General features: G+C 39.4%; 1 protein-coding gene across 3 annotated transcripts in view; it reads right to left on the bottom strand.

Annotated features, from left to right (window-relative positions):
- Positions 1–20414, bottom strand: part of LOC127438147 (WW domain-containing transcription regulator protein 1-like) — an 84179-nt gene that overhangs the window by 11596 nt on the left and 52169 nt on the right. For all 3 annotated transcript variants that reach the window (XM_051693487.1, XM_051693488.1, XM_051693489.1), the window contains one exon: positions 2899–3110. In XM_051693487.1, coding sequence (XP_051549447.1) covers positions 2899–3110 — 212 coding nt within the window. The remainder of the gene's footprint in view (positions 1–2898; positions 3111–20414) is intronic.

Raw genomic sequence — 20414 nt, 5'->3', positions numbered from 1 at the left:
GGAAGCACCCACCCTCAGAATGATCCAGCGCTGGTCGGACCAATCAGACTCTACACTACAGGACTGTTTTGATCACACAGACTGGGAGATGTTCCGGTCCGCCTCTGATGACGACATCAAGCTTTACGCTGATAGCGTAATGTGTTTCATCAAAAAATGCATGGAGGACGTGGTTCCGACCAGAACAACACGGATATATCCGAACTAGAAACCATGGATAAATAGCGATGTTCGCGCGGCACTTAATGTGCAGACCTCCGCTTTTAATTCCGGGAACGCGGAGGAGCATAAACAAGCCAGTTATCAGAACAGCAAAATGCCAGTACAGGAGCAGGATTGAAGGACAGTTTAACACCACCAACCTAGAAGCATGTGGCAGGGAATTAACATCATCACGGACTTTAAAGGGAATAAAAACTCCACCATGAACACCGCTGCCTCTCTCCCGGATGAGCTAAATACTTTTTATGCTCGTTTTGAGGGAAATAACACCGTCTTCACGGAGAGAGCTCTCGCAGCCGAAGCTACAGAGGTTAGTTCACTCTCCATCTCTGTAGCGGATGTAACCCGATCCTTCCGACGGGTGAATATCCGCAAAGCCGCGGGCCCAGACGGCATTCCGGGCCGCGTCATCAGAGCGTGCGCGAACCAGCTGGCTGGTGTTTTTACAGACATTTTCAACCTTTCCCTCTCTTTGTCTGTAGTCCCCACATGCTTTAAAACATCCACCATTGTGCCTGTTCCAAAGCAATCAAAAATAACTTGCTTAAATGACTGGCGTCCTGTTGCTCTGACCCCCATCATCAGCAAATGCTTTGAGAGACTAATCAGAGATTACATCTGCTCTGTGCTGCCTCTCCCTCTTGACCCATTGCAGTTTGCTTACCGCAACAACCGCTCCACTGATGATGCCATTGCATCTACAATACATACTGCTGTCTCCCACCTGGAAAAAAAGAACACTTATGTGAGAATGCTGTTTGTAGACTACAGCTCAGCATTCAACACCATAGTGCCCTCCAAGCTAGATGAGAAACTCCGGGCTCTGGGCTTAAACAGCTCGCTGTGCAGCTGGATCCTGGACTTCCTGTCAAGCAGACGCCAGGTGGTTAGAATAGTCAGCAACATCTCCTCATCACTGACCCTCAACACTGGAGCCCCACAGGGCTGTGTTCTCAGCCCACTACTGTTTTCCCTGTACACACATGACTGTGTGGCAACACATAGCTCCAATGCCATCAAGTTTGCTGATGACACGACGGTGGTAGGTATGATCATTGACAATGATGAAACAGCCTACAGAGAGGAGGTGTACACTCTGACACACTGGTGTCAGAAGCACAACCTCTCCCTCAACGTCAGTAAGACAAAGGACCTTGTGGTGGACTTCAGAAGAAAAAACAGAGAACACTGTCCCATCACCATCAATGGAGCACCAGTGGAGAGAGTCAGCAGCTTCAAGTTCCTGGGTGTCCACATCACTGAGGAACTCACATGGTCCATCCACACTGAAGTCGTTGTGAAGAAGGCTCATCAGCGCCTCTTCTTCCTGAGACGGCTGAGGAAGTTTGGAATGAACCGCCACATCCTCACACGGTTCTACACCTGCACTGTAGAGAGCATCCTGACTGGCTGCATCTCCGCCAGGTACGGCAATAGCACCGCCCACAACCGCAAAGCACTGCAAAGGGTGGTGCGAACTGCCAGACACATCATCGGAGGTGAGCTTCCCTCCCTCCAGGAAATATATACCAGGCGGTGTGTGAAAAAAGCTCGGAGGATCATCAGAGACTCCAGCCACCCGAGCCATGGGCTGTTCTCACTGCTACCATCAGGCAGGCGGTATCGCAGCATCAGGACCCGCACCAGCCAACTCCATGACAGCTTCTTCTCCCAAGCAATCAGACTTTTGAACTCTTGATCTCCCACGATCAAAATACATCAGCACTGCACTTTATTACTCTACTCTTATATCTCACACCGGACTGTCATAAATTATATTATTATATATTATATTCTCTCTTAACAACTCACTATCAACCGACAGCATGAATGTCAATACAGTACAATACAACCTACTGTACATTCTATTTATACTACTATATATACTTTTTTATATATTTTTTTATTTTTATTGAATAATGTGTATCTATATTGTGCAATATTTGTATATTGTTGTGTGTAATTATGTGTATATCAGACGTTTAAATTGTGCTGTGTTAATTTGATGTTATTGTAAATTGGTATATATCTCATCACTGTCACGACTGCTATGTTGATCGGAACTGCACCATTGCACTTGTGTATATGGCTGTGTGACAATAAAGTGATTTTGATTTGATTTGATTTAATAACGGTTGAGAAGTGCGTTCTTTATTAAAAGCAGTACATACTCTGGCAGTCTTCATACACTGATAGATTTGGCACTTTATAGAGAAGGATGGATCAGATTATTGTGTTTATATATAGTGTCTATGGGCACGGCATTCGGGGCGTAGTGTTCTCGCTAAAACAGCTGCAGGAATTCAGTCCAAAAAACTGAGGAAAACTTTCAGGGCCACAAACTGAAGTCTGACTCATCAGGGTTTTTGTCAGGCATTTATTTTTATTTTTTTTATTTTTTCTTGCTCTCCACAAACACATGCAAACACCATGTCTTCTCTTAGTGTTTGTCTCCATCACTAGAAGAGTTACTAGAAATGTGTAATATAAACACATACTGTGAGGTCTGTCTGTTTTAATAAACTGAAGCTGTACTTACACAGGGATGATGACCTTGTATGAATCATTCATATATACATGAGCTGTGATTTATGTTTCAGACACTTGCTTAAGGTGGCCTGAACAGACTCTTTCACCACTAGGGGGAATCAAAGCTCACTGCACTACAACACTCACCTGTCTTATGAGCTCTTCCTGTCTCCTCTGAATGCGCTCTCGTTCCATCTGTATGCGCTGCAGTCGCATCTTCTGCTGGTGCTGCTGTGCGCTCATGTTCAACATGCTGGCCTGAGAGTTCTGCTGCTGCTGCGAGCCAAGCGTCTGCGCCTGCACCTGCTGCTGTTGATGCTGCTGCTGCAGGTGCTGTGGATGCGCCTGCTGATTTAACACTGCAAGAAAACACACAACAAACACACTTTACATTATAGCTGCAGTCTGTACACACACATATATATATATACATATACATATACATATATATACATATATATATATATATATATACATATATATACATATACATATATATACATATACATATATATACATATACATATATATATACACATATATATATATACACATATATATATATATATATATATATATATATATATATATATACACACACACACACACACACACGTATATTTTATATATATATATATATATATATATATATATATATATATATATATATATACACGTATATATAGTATATAAAATTAGCAAAATGCTATATATATAAAATTGTTATGCATTCAGCTTTTATGAGCTTAATTATAATATTAATTGAGAGTTAAATTGAAATTTTATTGATAATACAATTCTTAAATGGAATTTATTAATAAAATAGTTAAGTTGAAATTGAATTAGAGTTAAATTAAATCAAATTAAAATTAATAAAATTAAGTTTATACAAAATTAAGTTAAATAAAATATTTATATTTTACCTTATTTTTACCATGGATATTTTATTGTATTTGATACTATGGTTATTTTTTTATTTTATATTGCATAATTTATTTACTTTTTAAACTACAATTTAGAGACTAAATGAAATATGTGTAAATATAAAAAAATATTTTGTCACACACAGGACAATTTTAAAACTAGTGAAGGCAAAAAAGTTGGTGGAAAACTTAAAAGAAACAGTGACCAGTTAAAAAGACATAAAATATACACTTTCCCTTATATATTCCTATACATTTTAACCTAAAATCTTGATGTTGACTTTAAAGTACATGGACAGTATGTGTCAACTAGCCCATACATACAGGATGAACAAGGTTGTTGTACTGTGTTTAAGTTTGTGAGGTTACTGACATAAAGAGTTTGTCTGACATTTCTTAGCAAGTAAACAAGATATCCTGGAGCGTGACTGTTTAAACATTTTGTTCTCAGAGTCCAAGTTAGTGTTCGAGAAACCTTTCATTATTTTAGCAATACTGTTTGTTACCACTAGAGGCACAGAAATTTCACTTTACACACTCACCTTAAGGACCCAATCCAGGTTTTGGTCCTAAAGTTTCAAAATCACAATGTTTGAAAATGTGACCAACAGGTGAAAACGAAATTGAATCAGAGTTGCTTTAGACTGATGTGTCATTACACACACATTGACTCAATCAGGGCTGATACATGGCCAGAGTGCTGCACGAACACTGTGTTTACCAAGATGATGGAAAACGCAGTACTATTGCTTAATAACAGGACTGTACTGGATCAGAGCTGGTTTGCTCTAAACACACACTGCAGATGTGAGCAGAAGACAGTTAAACAGTGAAAACATTGGATCTCTCTGTGTGGCTCACGGCTTTCTTGCACCAAAAACTTAATTTAGTTTTATAATTTCCCACCCATTGTCTGACCCTTACAATTAAACAAGCAGTTTTTTTTTGTTTTTGTTTTTTTGCTACTGTACCGTTACATCCTTTGGCTAACCTCTGGAACACTGTCAATCATCAGTGTGGGCCTCTTTGTCTCTTAAAGACAAAATGTAATGTTGGTTTGGCAAAGCCTTGCCTGACAGTTTAGAAGCATGACATTTGAAGGTAACTTATGTAAGTTTGAAGTCCTTATAGATAGATAGACACCCTATTGCTAGGGTGTTCTGGGTGGTTACTAGGCAGCTGCGGTAGAGAGAAATGATTTATGAAAGTAAAAAGTGGTAGGTCGACAGACAAGGCTAGCTAGCAATAATTTATGAAAGTAAAATGTGGTAAGGAGACAGACAGACAGACAGACATACAGTAGCTGACTAACTAACTAGTTAGCACTGTGTAAGATATCTCTGAGTGAAGACAAAGTGTTCTGGTTTGTAAAAAGCTGTTCTGTCAAAGTAAAAAAACATCTGATGTTCTCTGAGGAACAGACAGATAGAAACAGTGTTTGCTTCAAGGATGCCACAGTCACAACATTTCAGAAGTGACCTTACACAGACTCACACACATTATCAAGCCAACTGATCTACTGCACAATCAGACTTTACATAGTTTTACCTTACAATGAACCATCAATGTCATAGTCTTTTTTTTATGTAAAGGGTAAAGCACAAATAAGGTTCTTCACTCTACACAGGAAGTGTTAAGCAGACAGAAATTAAAAGTGTTAGGCAGGTTACAGCTACTGTGAAGTGTGATTTGCTTGTGATCATTTGGAGCATATGTGTATCTGTACTTGGTGTGTTTATGCGTCATGTAAACCACTTTCAAATGAAGCAAACATTCCTGCAAAAGGCAGATGTGAGATACTGCACAAATAGAACACAATCTTCCTGCTCTTCAGATCATGGCAACAGTTTGTACGACTCTTGGATTACTGCGCAGTTTATTGAAAAAAAAAAAAAAACAGCTTAATGTTGTTCGCGACACCACAGCCGGTGATCCGAACAGCCTTTTCAATTCTTTTCAACATTATTCTGTCCTGCTTGGTTTAATGTCAACAAGTGAAACTAAATTTTCCTTTGAGATTTACTCTATGTACACTCTAATACATTTTCGCTTGAAAACACATAGTTTTTGCTACTTAAAACGTGTTGGTATGTGGCAAAAAAAGGAGTTCATTTCCTCCACCAAAAACAAAGTTTTGAGAGCACTGTCCATTACCACATCCTTTGGAAAACAATGACATTAGAAAGCCAAAAACTGAGTTCCCTTTCAAGTCCCTTTACCATCACACCAATTTGACTGGCTGGTAATGCTTGGCTCGCCGCCCTATGCTTGCATCCTCGTAGGCATATAAGCTGGTGGCCATTGCCACACCATCAGAAATTTCCTGGGTCGCATAGACATCTCTCCTGCTCTGGAACCCTACAGCAATGCTTTGCTGTTCTAATCTGCACCCAGTCAGCGAGTATAACTCCTCCCTGCGTGATCCAGCAAAGAAGCGTATCCTTTTGAACACTTCTGTGTTATTGGATTGCTTGCCTTGTAGGCATTGTGTGTTATCTTTAAGTTAAATGAAACAAAGAACCTTTTGCTTAAAGGAATTGTTCACCCAAAAATGAACATTTCTCATCATTTACTCACACTCATGCCATCCCAGATGTGTATGACTTTCTTCTGCTGAACACAAACAAAGATTTTCAGAAGACACTGATTAAACCATGGATGGTTTAATGATGGATTACTTTACTGCTGACTTTATCTCCTTTTTGGAGCTTCAGGAATTTTGGTCACCATTCATTGCATTGAATGGACCTACAGAGCTTATATTTCTTCTAAATATCTTTGCTTGTGTTCAGCAGAAGAAAGTTATACACATCTGGGATGGCAGGACGGTGAGTAAATGATGAGAGAATTTTCATTTTTAGCTGAACTAACCCTTTAACGACTGTTTTCTAAATAGTGTTCATTGAGACTGTTTGCGTTCACTGTGAGTACATGAAACTCATGACGCTTGGCTCTCGGCTGCTTTCGTTCTGAAAGCCGAAGCTGCTCCCCTCTCCACCCGCTTGCTCCCCTGCGGCTCCTGAGGGACCGTACAATTTAGATGATTGTAGAGCGCAGAGATTTTAGGAGGGTTTGTCGCTGGCTCAAGCCTTATGTGCCTCCTCTCCTCTGTATCAAGCGGTTCACCCGTTCTGTATGAGTGCTGTAATAACCTGGGCTAAGCCCTTGCTGACACAGCGGTCACTGAGATTGTGTTCATTATGAACACATTAAACTTAACAGGCTTTGCTCTCGGCTTGCTTTCGTTCTGAAAGCCCTCTCCTCCCGCTCGCTCCTCTGCAACTCCCGAGGGACTGTATGAGTGAGACGCAAGAGAATGGGATAGAGAGTGTACAAAATTTAGGAGGGTTTGTCACCGGATCAAGCCTTGCGTGCCTCCTCTTGTTCATATCAAGCTGATTCGCCTGGACATGATGATGACACAATTGGCGCATATGATACGATCACGTTCGGCGGAGATGAGGGAATGCTATATCGCAGAAAGCTGAGCTTTCATTAATGAGTTTATGCACATTAGTGTATTAGGGTATACACTCAGGTAAGGCACTTACTGTACTGTCACCCAGAGGGTGTGAAATGGGACAAAGCATCCTCTGAGTTGTTTGGAGTTTTCGCTTGAGCCTTAAAAAAAAAGTGGTAAAGGTCTTCATTGTGTCATGCGCCTTCGAGCTTCGCTATCCCTGCTGTTATTTCCAGAGCTGCACATTATGACTTGATGTTCTCCCTGTTCAGTGAGAGTTCAGGTCTCTAGTGCAGCCGCCTTTGTGGTGCTTGTTAAAAGCGCCATGCTATGAAGTGACATTCTGACTGACAAGATCTCTGCCCAGGAAATTGGCAGGTCTATGGGTGGCTTGGTGTCAGTAGAATGACACCCCTGGCTAAATATTCTCAGGAATTCACTTCTCGCTTTACCTGCTGTTGTAAGCCGGGAACAAGAGTGTGACATTTCCCCTGATTTGAGAGGTATTCTGGGAAGCAGAGGTGGACTTGTTTGCCTCCCCGGAGACCCCAGATTGTCGTTTCTGGTCTTCCATAACACAATCTCCACTAGGCTTGGATGCCTTGGCTCACAGATGGCCAGCGAAATATGAATATGCTCTCCTATGATAAATTATTTTGAGGGCGGATCTGCTCTCGCAAGCTGGAGGCACTATCTGGCATCCTCAGCCAGAGCTGTGGAGACTTCATGTCTGGCCCCTGAACGGGGCTCGTCCAACACAATGGGGTTGTTGCAACCAGTGCAAGGCACCATTCTACAAGCTATTCTACATTCTACACCATTCTCACCATTCTCATGACATTTTGCTGATTAGTGTTCCTCCCGGGGTGAGGACCTAATGCATTGCCCCGTGCAGACGATACTCTGCTTTCTGCAAGAGCGTTTGGATGCAGGACTCACTCCATCCACGCTCTAAGTATAAATCGCTGCCATAGCAATCACTCATGACCTCTGAGAGCTTGTCTGTAGGCAAACACCTTCTGGTCAGCAAAAGACACTTTCACCCTACTTCCATCCAGGTCCGGGACTTAGCACTTGTGTTAAATGTGATTACAGGTTACCTGTTTGAGCCTCTGCAGATGGTAAGCTTCTACTCACTTTGGCATCAGTCAAACGTGTAGTAGACCTTCAGGCTTTTCTGGTCAGCAACTCTTGTTTAGAGTTCGGACCAGGCCTGTCAAAGGCCATTCTCAAGCCCACAGATGGTTAGGTGCCCAAAGTGCTGGCAACCACCAAGTGTTCTCTACTCCTTCCTTTGAGTTGGATGTGGCTAAGAGACTACACATGCTCTATCTGTGAAGGAACTGCGCATGTACATTGATCGAAAAAGTCAGTTTCGGGTGTCTGAGCAGCTCTTTGTTTGCTTTGTTTTGCTTGCTCAGTTGACAGCAACTGGCCCTGGCCTACCATGCCCTCATTTGACCCGATTGTGGAAACATAATGCACAAGAGAATAATAATAATTACAAAAAAATAACCCCATAACTAGCACTTAACCAATTTCCTTGTTAGACTAAACACAGTCATTACTCAGTCTAGCTCCTGTTCAGACAATCAATTGTCCCATGAATAGGAAGACAATATGTACCATACAACTGGGCAGGGTAAACAATAAACCAGGTCAATGTCATGATGCACCACCAAACTTATGTATTACCACTTTACATGGGCTCTGCAAAAAAAATAAAAATATCACCTTCCTCCACAACCGTAATGATGCAGAAACCAAAGACTGCCATGGTCTGCTTTCTTTATTAGACTTGCAAATGTTTCTTCACATCAAATAGATCTTCAAAGACCAGTTTTATGGATAAGGGGGAGGATTTGGCAGCCGAGGGTTTAAGGTGAAGCAAAGACTGCCATTTATGGTAAAATAAAGAGGACTAACATAGTTCTTCACTAGTTCAGACTTCATATCTGTCACTTAAATAACCAGAGAAACAGCAGCAGTACTGGTTTCAGTCCAGCACTTGTGTACGTGTAAACCTCACAAAAACGTGCACATTTCACTCCAAAATTATACAATGAAGACTATTTTAGGGACATCAAATCCCCCACAAGTGAGTGCATTTTTATATCCTATTGAAACAGGAAGTTGGAATGGGACATATCGTAGGGCCCATCCCCCACTTTAGTTATGATTTGCTACATTACTTACTAATGCTAGTCAGTACAGAGGGACATTTTATTGGACAAAATTTGGCTAGGCCCCTGAGTGAAAATGAATCAATATTTGTGGTAAATTTTACCAGAAGTGAAAGATTGTATATTTTAAATGCATATCTGCCAAAAGTCTTTGTCAGCTTACACTAGCATACAGATGACCTCACATCAAGAAAAGAATAGATAAAATTATATTTTGCATAAATGATGCCTACATTTAGGACCATTAAGAATTTTTGCATTGTGACATTATTTTCAGGACACTGAGCACATACCCAATTCTCATTACCATATGCATCTGGACATTTAACTTTTACTATTCCTGTTGTTTTCAACTATGCTTTTCATTACTGTAACACAGTCATTTGTATATAGTCATACATGCATCACAGTAAAAACAAAGATGCTGCTGTAAAATTATTTCATATTCAAATTAGCAAAAATTAAAGGCATTACAATACTTTATAATTTAAATAATATATAATTTTTTGATGTTGCAGTAATGAGAACATTATAATGACCATCTTTTGTGGTAATGAGAATTGGAGGGTAAAATAAATGTGCATAACTGTCATTAAACTAATATCACAATGTAAGACAATCTTAATGGCTTATATGCATTTTTTCATTTTGATTTTTGAGTAAAATACGAGCAGAACATTTTCTTGAAAGGTTTTGTGAGAATCACCCTACTGTAATGCATTCAAATGTTCTACTTTTGAGACTGTATGTAATTCTCATTATGCTGAATGGTGATTTTCATTAGATTCTCATTACTTTACTACAGTGGCAAGAAAAAGTATGTAAACCCTTTGGAATTAGTGTCAAGGTGGTCTTTGGTAAACTTCAGGTGCACAGCAATGTTTTTGTTGCAAAGCATCGGCTTCATTTGTGAAGTCCTGCCATGGACACCATATCTGTTTACAGTTTTCTGTATAATAAACTCATGAACAGAGATGATAACTAGTTCCAATAATTCCTTCAAGTCTTTAGCTGTCACTCCAGGGTTCTTTTTTACCTCACTGAGCATTCTGCAGTGTGCCCTTTGATTCATCTTGGCTGGACAGCCACATCTTGGGAGAGTAGCCACAGTACTAAATCGTCTCCATTTATAGACAATTTGTCAAACTGTGGACAGATGAATATCTAAGCTCTTTGAGATAACTTTGTAACCCTTTCCAGCTTTATGCAAAGCAACAATTCTTGATTGTACGTCTTCTGAGATCTCTTTTTAGCGAGGCATGGTCCACGTCAGAAGATGCTTCTTTTGAATAGCAAACTCAAAATGTTTGAGTCCTTTTTATAAGTCAAAGTAGCTCTAACCCACACTTCCAATCACAATTCATTAATTGGATGCCAGGTTTGCCAATTCCTGACTCTAATTAGCTTTTGTTGACATCATTAGCCTTGGGGTTTACCTCCTTTTTCAACCTACATTGTGAATGTTTGAATGATGTATTCAATATGTACAAAAACAATACAATAATTTGTGTTATTAGTTAAATAGATTGTGTTCGTTCATTATTGTAACTTAGATGAAGACCAAAAAAATGTTTCGACAAATTTATACATAAATGCAGGTAATTACAAAGGGTTCACATACTTTTTCTTGCCACTGTACAATTACATTAAAAGCAGTAAAAATCTCTACCAGCCATTGTTTTTGCAATTCCGTTTGGTTCCGCTAATGGCACAAAAATGACATACAGCGTTAATTGTCATGAAAAATGTTGTGTAATTTATATTACACAAAATATTTCACCCATACAGTGTCACTGTTCTAGCAGTCAAAGTTCATGGGTGTGTTGTCTGAATCAGAACACAGCCCAACAGGTGGAAAGCACCACAGGCTCACGGTTGCATTCTGTTCCAGTGTCTGCTGTGTGTCCAGATGTGAGCAGCTGTGGAAGTGGCCAGCAAAAACTCTGGCCCCCTTATTCCCTCCCATCTGAATGTCACAACACCCATGATAGAAAACACATGCAAGGAGAGCAAGCAAGTCACAACAAAAGGGTGCGGTGTTCATGACCGAGAGAGAGAGAGATTGGACAGAGTCGATTGAGTTGCTAAAGCTCCATCAACAAAGAGCTACTTGTTTCAGCTGATTTCCCAGAAATACCATCAGCTGTCCAACACTGTCAGCAAAAGACACAGGAAAAGAGGAAAGGAAAAATACTTCCAGTCCCAAAAATCTGTGACACATTAAAGCACATCCTGTCCCAAATAAGAGCTCACAGTGTTAGCAAACAGCTAACAGCTCCCATCTCTTACTACAATTACATTAATTTGATTTAAATGTAAAGATCTTTTCATGGTGTTACGACCTGCCCCAGTCTAGGGTTGGGGAGGAGTTTTTTTTTATTTTTACACATTGTAGAATGATAGTAAAGTTATCAAAACTATAAAAATGTTTTTAAAAAAAATCACAGATGGAAGTATAGGAATCAGATTGTGACCAACCCATTTTTTTATTTATTATTTTATTAAAGTTTTGATTAGTAAAGAAATTCATTTGTAGGCACAAATTATGTTTGGCTAATCAAACCATGAGCAAGTTCCATTTAGTGGGTGGAACATTCCCCGATGCATTGACCACGCTGTGGTATTAAGGGATGTGTGGAGGTCAAGTGTTGTAACACGATGCAGAAATTTCAAACAAATACATTTTTTAAATTTTTTATGTTGATATTAAAGGGGTCATGACATGAGGAATAAAATTTTCCTTGATCTTTTTATATATAAGAGGTCATTGTACTTTTTCAGAACTGAAAACTTCCTCAACAGAAAAAGAGCATTTATTTAAACCAAGCTGCAAAAACAGCTCGTTTGGAATTTGTGGAACTTGTGACGTCACAAGGACCAAATACTACATCTGCATATGACTGCCTCTTCAGAAAGACATCAACGCCTATTTTTGGTCATTGCACCCTTAGCCTTCCTGGTGCTCAGTTCCACAGGTGAAGTGGAGAGAGAGATGGGCCCGTCATGGGAGATTCATCCAAAATGTACTTACACAGGAAACCTTCATGTGCTTGTCTGGATTTAAATATTTTTCTACATAACCCCAAACTAGATGAACAGCTTTGACCGTTATCATACATCTCGCGCCACTTTTAAAAGAAGCAATGTCAAGTTATAACTCTAAAATGGAGACCTCCATTTCATTCAGTTGCGCTGTGTCTTGCTGTTTTGAAGGCTGTTTTTGCACCCATCTGTGCTATATTTAATTGTTGGTCTTTTGTAAACATGCACTACATGGACTTCTTCAACTGGGATTTTTCCCCTTTTTCACCCAATCTGGAAAGCCCAATTCCCAGTGCGCTTAAGTCCTCGTAGTTGCGTCGTGATTCGCCTCAATCCGGGTGGCAGATGTTGAATCCCAGTTGCCTCCGTGTCTGAGACCGTCAACCCGCACATCTTATCACGTGGCTTGTTGAGCGCGTTGCCACGGAGACATAGCGCGTGTGGAGGCATCCACCGCGGCATCCGCGCTCAACTCACCACGTGCCCCACCGAGAACGAACCACATTACAGCGACCACGAGGAGGTTACCCCATGTGACTCCACCCTCCCAAGCAACCGGGCCAATTTAGTTGCTTAGGAGACCTGGCTGGAGTCACTCAGCACGCCCTGGGATTCGAACTAGCGAACTCCAGGGGTGGTAGCCAGCGTATTTTACCACTGAGCTACCCAGGCCCCCCTTCTTCAATCGTTTTGATGCGTTTCTAATGATGTACAGCGTGTTTTAAGAGCAGTACAAGAGCAACTTTTGAAAACGCGTCTCATTCTGCTGCTACTACTGACTGGGAGAAAAACATGCAGTCCTGTGTGTAAACAAACAGGGAAGATGTGAGATATGAAGACCAGCATCTCTGCTTTGGCCTGCTGAAGCCGGCTGAAGCACCTAAAACCACTGTGGTTTGTGTTACTTTTGCATATTCAGAAGATTTCGGTGTGGCTTGCTTGTGAAACAGGACACAATATGATTCAAGCTTTGCAAAAGAACTGTTATTGAAAGATGGGACAGTTAAAATTGGACCATTAGACAAAAAGCTGTAAGTAACCAGTTCCATTCACAAATGTTTTTTAAATGTCAAGACTGTTTGATAGTTTATGCTGTGCTTGAGTGAACAGTTTGATACATTCAGATGAAATGTGTTGGGTGTACGTTATGTGTTAACACTGAAATTTAGTTTTATAATGTTGTGCTGAGTTTGTTAATTTTCTTCGGACTGAGTTTCAAATATGCGTGTATTGAAAGGGCTGCACGATGTTAGCCAATCACAACAGTGAATGTTTATATTGAAGTCTTAAAGGCCAGACAGCTTAAAACACAGCGTTTCAGACAGAGGGCCAGAGACAGTGTGGAAATTACTATTTATGACTAAATTATCAATTATAAAACTTTACTAACATTATAAGTGAACCTCAGGGAAGAAAATAAAATTATATAAAAAGAGTATGTCATGACCCCTTTAATTTAAAAGAAAATGCTGGATGATGAAGAATGATTTTCATTACTGTATTATGGTATCGAGAATGAGATTATATTTGTATTACGGAGGTGAGAATGAGATTTTTTTCTTCATCACAGTAATGAAAACACGATTTTTTTTACATCAAGGTAATGAGAATGAGATATTTTTTCATTACAGTAATGAGAATGCAATTTTTTTTCCCATTACGGTAGTGAGAATGAGATTTCTTTCCCCATTATGGTAAAGAAAATTCTACTTTTTCCCAGTATAGTAATGAGAATGAGAGTTTTCCCATTATGTTAATCAGAATAAGATAGTTTTGCATTACAATAATGAGCATTTTGGAAAAATATGTTTAATTGTCATGAAAATAATGTCACAATGCAAACACTTTTATTCATTTTATTCATATACTTATTTTATTCCATTTTCGGTTGAAATACGACCTTTTCTTTGCTCGTGAGATTTAGCCTAACATATGTCTCTCTATCTATCAGTCTCTCTCTCTCTCAGTACAGCTGGTGTGTGTTGGAGGTTCCCACACAGGTTGTGTTTAGATTAACCCCATTTACACACATTGGTCAGGACTAGTAACATGTGCTTTTAGTCAAGAGCTGTTTTCTGTATGTCACAAGCTGTGGAAGTCAGTGTCTGTACACTGGACATAAGAAAACTCTGGCCCATTTGTTACCTCTCTCCTGAGATCATTCACGTGTTTTTTCTATCTTGAGAATTGAAGCTCAGAATGCTCATAATTTAAGTGAGTGGGAGAGACATGGCTCACTAAGCTGTTGTAATGGGGCCCTCAGCATTGCAAACGTCACAAAAACAAATTAGCAGATGACAGTGATGTCATCAGGTTTCATTTTCAGCTATTGTAAGTGTGGTCCTTAAAGGAAACTGCTTTAAAAATAGTATATGTAAGTCCTTAAGATCTTAATTTACTTGACAAGCTTAGATATCTTGATCTTTAAGATAATATAAAATCGTGTATTTTAGTCTGGAAAGGGGTGTAATATGTATGTAGGTGCTGCGATAACAAAAAGGCTATTGGCTACATTTAAAAAAGGGATGAGCCGTTCGACATGTCCCGCCCCCACTTCCTGTTACAGTAGGAAATATGTCAAAACACTGAATAAAATTGTGCTCGTCACTGCAACTTTAAAACATTGAAAATGAAGTCAGAATGTCACATTCATCAGCCAATCAAATTGTTTGACTTGTACCTGGTAGGTGTAGTTTTTTTTTACCTTGTACTGGGCCTAGAGTTACACAATCATGTCTGAAGTGATGCATGTAATTAGAGAATTACAATTACATTACCTTAATCGTTACCTATCTTGAATGTCTTAAAGCCCTGGTATACTTAATACATATTGACGGGTACGACAAACTTTTGAACAGAATCTGGCCAAGGTGTTTTTACGTTTGTTTCGGTGGTTCGTAACAGATCACCAGTGCGAACATTCAGGAAATCTTTGTACCGGCTGCTTAACACCTTCTTACTGCCACTGGCCATGTCATCGGTAGGTGTGACCTGGAGCTCCACCTACTTTGAGGCCAGCAGCTAATTCTGTTTACATTGTTCTGTCAGTTAAGATCAGTCAACATGAACACACTGGCGTGCAGAGTTATAAGCATGCTGGTGCAAACTAACCTACATCTGTACAATTGTTCGTGTAGAGACATTTTCCAAGAACATGTCATGTGATTTTTTTTGTTTTGTTTAATTAGTCTACAAAAGGAATCAAATCTACTCCAATACTCTTAAGTGCCCATTTACTCTATTGTTTGATATGCTGCTTCATTCATATGCCATCAGCAGCCGAAATCCATTCACATATCTGGCCATAGTAAAGTATGCCTATCATCACTCTTTTGTCTGAATTTTGTCCATTAACACTTTTATACACCTGTCTTTGCAGTAGTATCAGTGTCATCATAAATTACAACAGAGTGTAAACAGTGCATATTATGACGGAGTATAGCATGTTAGTGCATTAGCACCATAAATGCAGAATGTAAACATGACACTTTACACATTGTAGTACTCAAGACCGGACTCAGCCTTGATCCTGTCATGGATTCAGGAGCATATGGACTCGGTCTTGACTCTGACTTAAACAAATGTGGAATCGGACTTTACCCCGAGACCAGTTGAGTCCCTTGAAAAAAAATGAACCATGAGTGCTTCGACTGACTGATACAATATGCAATTATGACGTGTGTCCTGTATTTCTAACTATAACTTGAGGTTTCTGTGCATACTCCTATAATGAATGGAATATAATAGTGAAATTGAGGAAATTGTAAATGTTTAATGTTTTCCATATAGTATGAACGGAGATGTTAACCAGTTCCAGTGATTCCTTGAAGTCACTGGCTGTCACCCTAGGGCTCTTTTTTACCTCATTGAGCATTCTGCAGTGTGCGGTATGAGTCATCTTGGATGGATGGCCACTTCTAGGGAGAGTAACCACAGTACTAAATCGTCTCTATTTATGGACAATTTGTCTAACTGTGGACAGATCATATTTAAGCTCTTCGAGATTACTTTGCATAAATCTGGAAAGGGTTACAAAGCAAAAAAAAAAAAAAAAAAAAAGATCGTAGGTCTTTTAAAACCTCTTTTTTGCGAGGCATGGTCCACGTCAGCAGATGCTTCTTGTGAATAGAAAACTCAAAATGTTTAATGGCTTTTCATAAGTCAAAGTAGCTCTAACCCACTCCTCCAATCACGATTCATTAATCTGATGCCAGGTTTGCCAACTCCTGACTCTAATTAGCTTTTGTTGACGTATTTAGCCTAGTGGTTCACTTACTTTTTCCACAGCAGGGCGAATGTTTAACAGGATATGTTCAATAAAGACATGAAAGATTATAATTATTTGTGTGTTGTTAGCTTAAACACATTGTGCTTTGTCTATACTTGTGACTTTAATGAAGATGAGATCACATTTTATGACCAATTAATGCAAAAAAAAAAAAAAAAAAAAAAAAAACACAAAAGGCTCTCTTTCAATCATCATCAAATGCTACCTTACCTTTTGCTAATATTTATGTTATACTGCACTATAAGCACCATTACATGCTGAAGTGAACTATGAAAAATTTCTTTTTATTATATTTGTTGGATTCATTTGGAAGGTTTAGTTCTTATTTGTAAGTACAAAAATCGTCATCTGAAGGGGGTGTGGGAGGGGCTACAAGAACATGCCACAGTCAAGCAATCACTAGAATACACATAATTTTACAGATTTTGCCAGAAAAGCACATGCACCCAATCGGATGTGTGTGTTTTTTTTAAATGGTTTATGTTTTCAATGACTTAATTTCAAGTTGTCCTTGAAATGCCCATGTTAATGTTAAGGGTTGTTATCAAGTTTTTATACAGCCTGAGTTCATGGAAATTATGTGACGGTGGCTACATTTTTGCAAAATGATATTATGTGGTTTATTACACATTGCGGCAGTTTCAAGGTGAAATGTCCACTGTGTGGGGCTAAAAGAGAGTTAAACGTTCTCTCGAACAGATGAGGTTTTTAAGGTTAATGCTCTATCGAGTTTTAAATGAACAAAACCGACCTCCCTACCTTAAACCTAAACCTAACCAATAGTGTCATTAAAGCAAATGTGAGATCTTACGAGAACTAGTCTCTTCAGGACTCGTACCCTGGTCCTTTGCATCAAAAGTGCAACACTATCAGTTGAGCTACTGCGTAATTTGATCGCACTCAAACAAGCTTGTATACTGTATGTAGTTGGTTATGTAATGCAAACGTTAAAATGAATATCACCTTACAAGTCTACATGTACTACAGTGTTTAGATGTCATACATTAGCATTGTGTGAGGAACAGGGCGGAAAGTAAGTGTTTATGAACTGCTGTTTTACTCGGGATTTATGTGGAAGTGAATAAGTCAATGTTTCAGCACCTCTAGTGTTCATTTCACCAGTAAACTGCCAAAATACGTACAACAAGCCATGTAAAAATCAATAATTTTGCAAATAATACAGGATTCTATGAAACCTGGTTGTTTTTATAGGTGAAATGATCACTGAACAGACAATAATCACAATTAAAAAGTAATTGCAATTGGGTGTTGCTGAAATTGCAAGCACAAGGTGGTGTCCACACACTTTTGGCCATATAGTGTATCTGCATGTACTACACATCGCAGATTGATAATTTCACTCTCTGTGGCTGTGTCAACCAAGCAACACATGCTTGTCACCAAACTAGAGCAGCAATTCCCTTGTAAACCCTCATGCCGTACTGTGCACTTAGATTAGTAACAGTGAGTGAAACACAGGTAAAATGATCTGAAGTGAAATTGTGAGATTGAAGTTGGGGGGGGGGGGGGTGGTCAGGGGTTGCCATAATAGGGGGAAATTAAATAATTAAAGGAATAGATTAGTTAACCCAAAATTCGGTCATCATTTGCTTACTCTAATGTCATTCCAAACCCGTATGACTCTCTTTTTTCTGTGGAATACTAAAGGTGATTTTTTAAATAATATCCTTTGTGGCACGGAACACTTTTCATCTGATTAAAGTGAATGAGAACTGGGGCTGCATTTCAAGTCTTCTGAAGCCACTCAACAGCATTGTGTGAGGAACAGATTTACATTTATGTATATGAAAAAGAGCAGTCATGATATTCTTAAAAAAAAAAAAAAAAAAAAAAAATTCACCTTGAAGTCATAGGCTACAGGTTTGCAACGACATGAGGGTGCATAGCCCATTTGAGGACAGGGAGGGAATTGAGTTCCCCCGCAATAGTTTTGCGTTCTCTTGCAATTATTTTAGGTTACCTCGCAATTCCATGATCGATCCCTTACAAAAACTTACCATGGTTTTACTACAGTAACCATATTTTAATTAATGCAACAGCTTTAAAAGTTCCCGGAGCCAAGGGCAGTGAGGCCACTTGGGTGCAACCCACATCACAGTTTTCCTGTTTTTTTTTTTTTTTGCACAACACTTGGTGTAGCAAATTCATGGAAAGGAACGCATATTTGCTTGTTGCTGGCCATTTGTGAGCTAGAGCGTCCAAGCCCAGTGGAGCCTGATTCATGGAGTACCAGAGGCGACAGCGTGTGGCTTCCCCGAATACCTCCCACATCCTCAAAACTGTTTGAGGATGAAGTCTCCATTCCCCTGACTGCCTGACACAAGAGCAAATCTGCACCACAGTTCAGGTGACCGGGGATGAGCATTGCACATACCGACAGGAGATGCCTCTTGCAAACAGAGAAGTTGGTGCACCAGATTCAACATTTGGCACGAGCTCAACCCCCCCACCCCTGGCAGTTTATATACGGTGTTGTCCGTCCGCATGAGAATGTGAAACACCTGCACGACTGATCAAAATGCTCTGAGAGCTTAGAGGACTGTAAGCAGTTCTAGGTGATTTATGTGCCATGCTGCTCAGGCACCTGTCTAGGTCCCAAAGGCCGGACGAGCATAACGTTTTGCTGATGGACAGGGCTGGGAAGTACCTGAATACATGTAACGGGGTTACGTATTTAAAATACAAAATGTAAGTAACTGTATTCCACTACAGTTACAATTTAAATCATTGGTAACTAGAATACAGTTACATTCAAAAAGTATTTTGATTACTGAAGAGATTACTTTGCATTTTATTGTCATTTGTTTCATTTAATATTTATTCCTTTCAGATGGAAAACATTTATACATATAAATGATGCGATCCAAAGTGCATTTGAACAACGGTGAAACACTTTCTTATGATGTGTTACATTCATATGAGCAGACAGAGAAGTAAGTTTGAAGTAAGTTTGGAGCAGAAGAAATAGAAATAAACCTTGTGTAAATTGTCAGCTTTACGCTAAGCTAAAATGCTATTTCTAGCCATTTTACATGCACATGTTACCAGGCACAATCATATTTTTTTATCAAGAGAATTCACATTGGATCCTAATTTCTTTTTTCTAGTAATTTGATATTATAAAAATCATATTCTTGATAATAATTTTTGTATTGTTTTCCTGTAAAAATATCTAAAAATCCATAAAACAAAATCAATTTGATTGATCTTGTTTTAGAAACAACACTGCTTAAGATATTTAGGTTTTTCAGAGAATGTATTTTTAACATGTGTATTTTGTCTTACTGTACTGGCAGAGTTTTTATAGTCAAAATAAGTGAAAAAATCTACCAGTGCTGAAGAAGTAATACAAAGTATTTAGAATACATTACTGACCTTGAGTAATCTAACGAAATATGTTACAAATTACATTTTACAGCATGTATTCTGTAATCTGTAGTGGAATACATTCCAAAAGTAACCCTCCCAACCCTGCTAATGGAATGCAGATGTTTTCCAAGAAGATAGTGCAGCTAAGCAGTGGCGTGTCACTACAAGAAGTGACCATTTCACCATGAACGATGAACAACTTTCGATTTCACCCAGTACTGAGGAGGCCTCATATGTAATAAGCCCAGCAGGATGACAGCAGCCGCAGTGGCCATCAACCCCAAGGCAGACGAGGCTGGAGAGCTACATTTAGGTCACGGCCGCCGGGGTTGATGGCCTAAATGTTTGGGGTGCTGGAGCAGCGGTGTCACTTAATT

The sequence above is a fragment of the Myxocyprinus asiaticus genome, chromosome 49 (assembly GCF_019703515.2).
Source record: "Myxocyprinus asiaticus isolate MX2 ecotype Aquarium Trade chromosome 49, UBuf_Myxa_2, whole genome shotgun sequence".
Classification (NCBI taxonomy): Eukaryota; Metazoa; Chordata; class Actinopteri; order Cypriniformes; family Catostomidae; genus Myxocyprinus; species Myxocyprinus asiaticus.
This window is presented reverse-complemented; position numbering and strand designations above follow the sequence as displayed.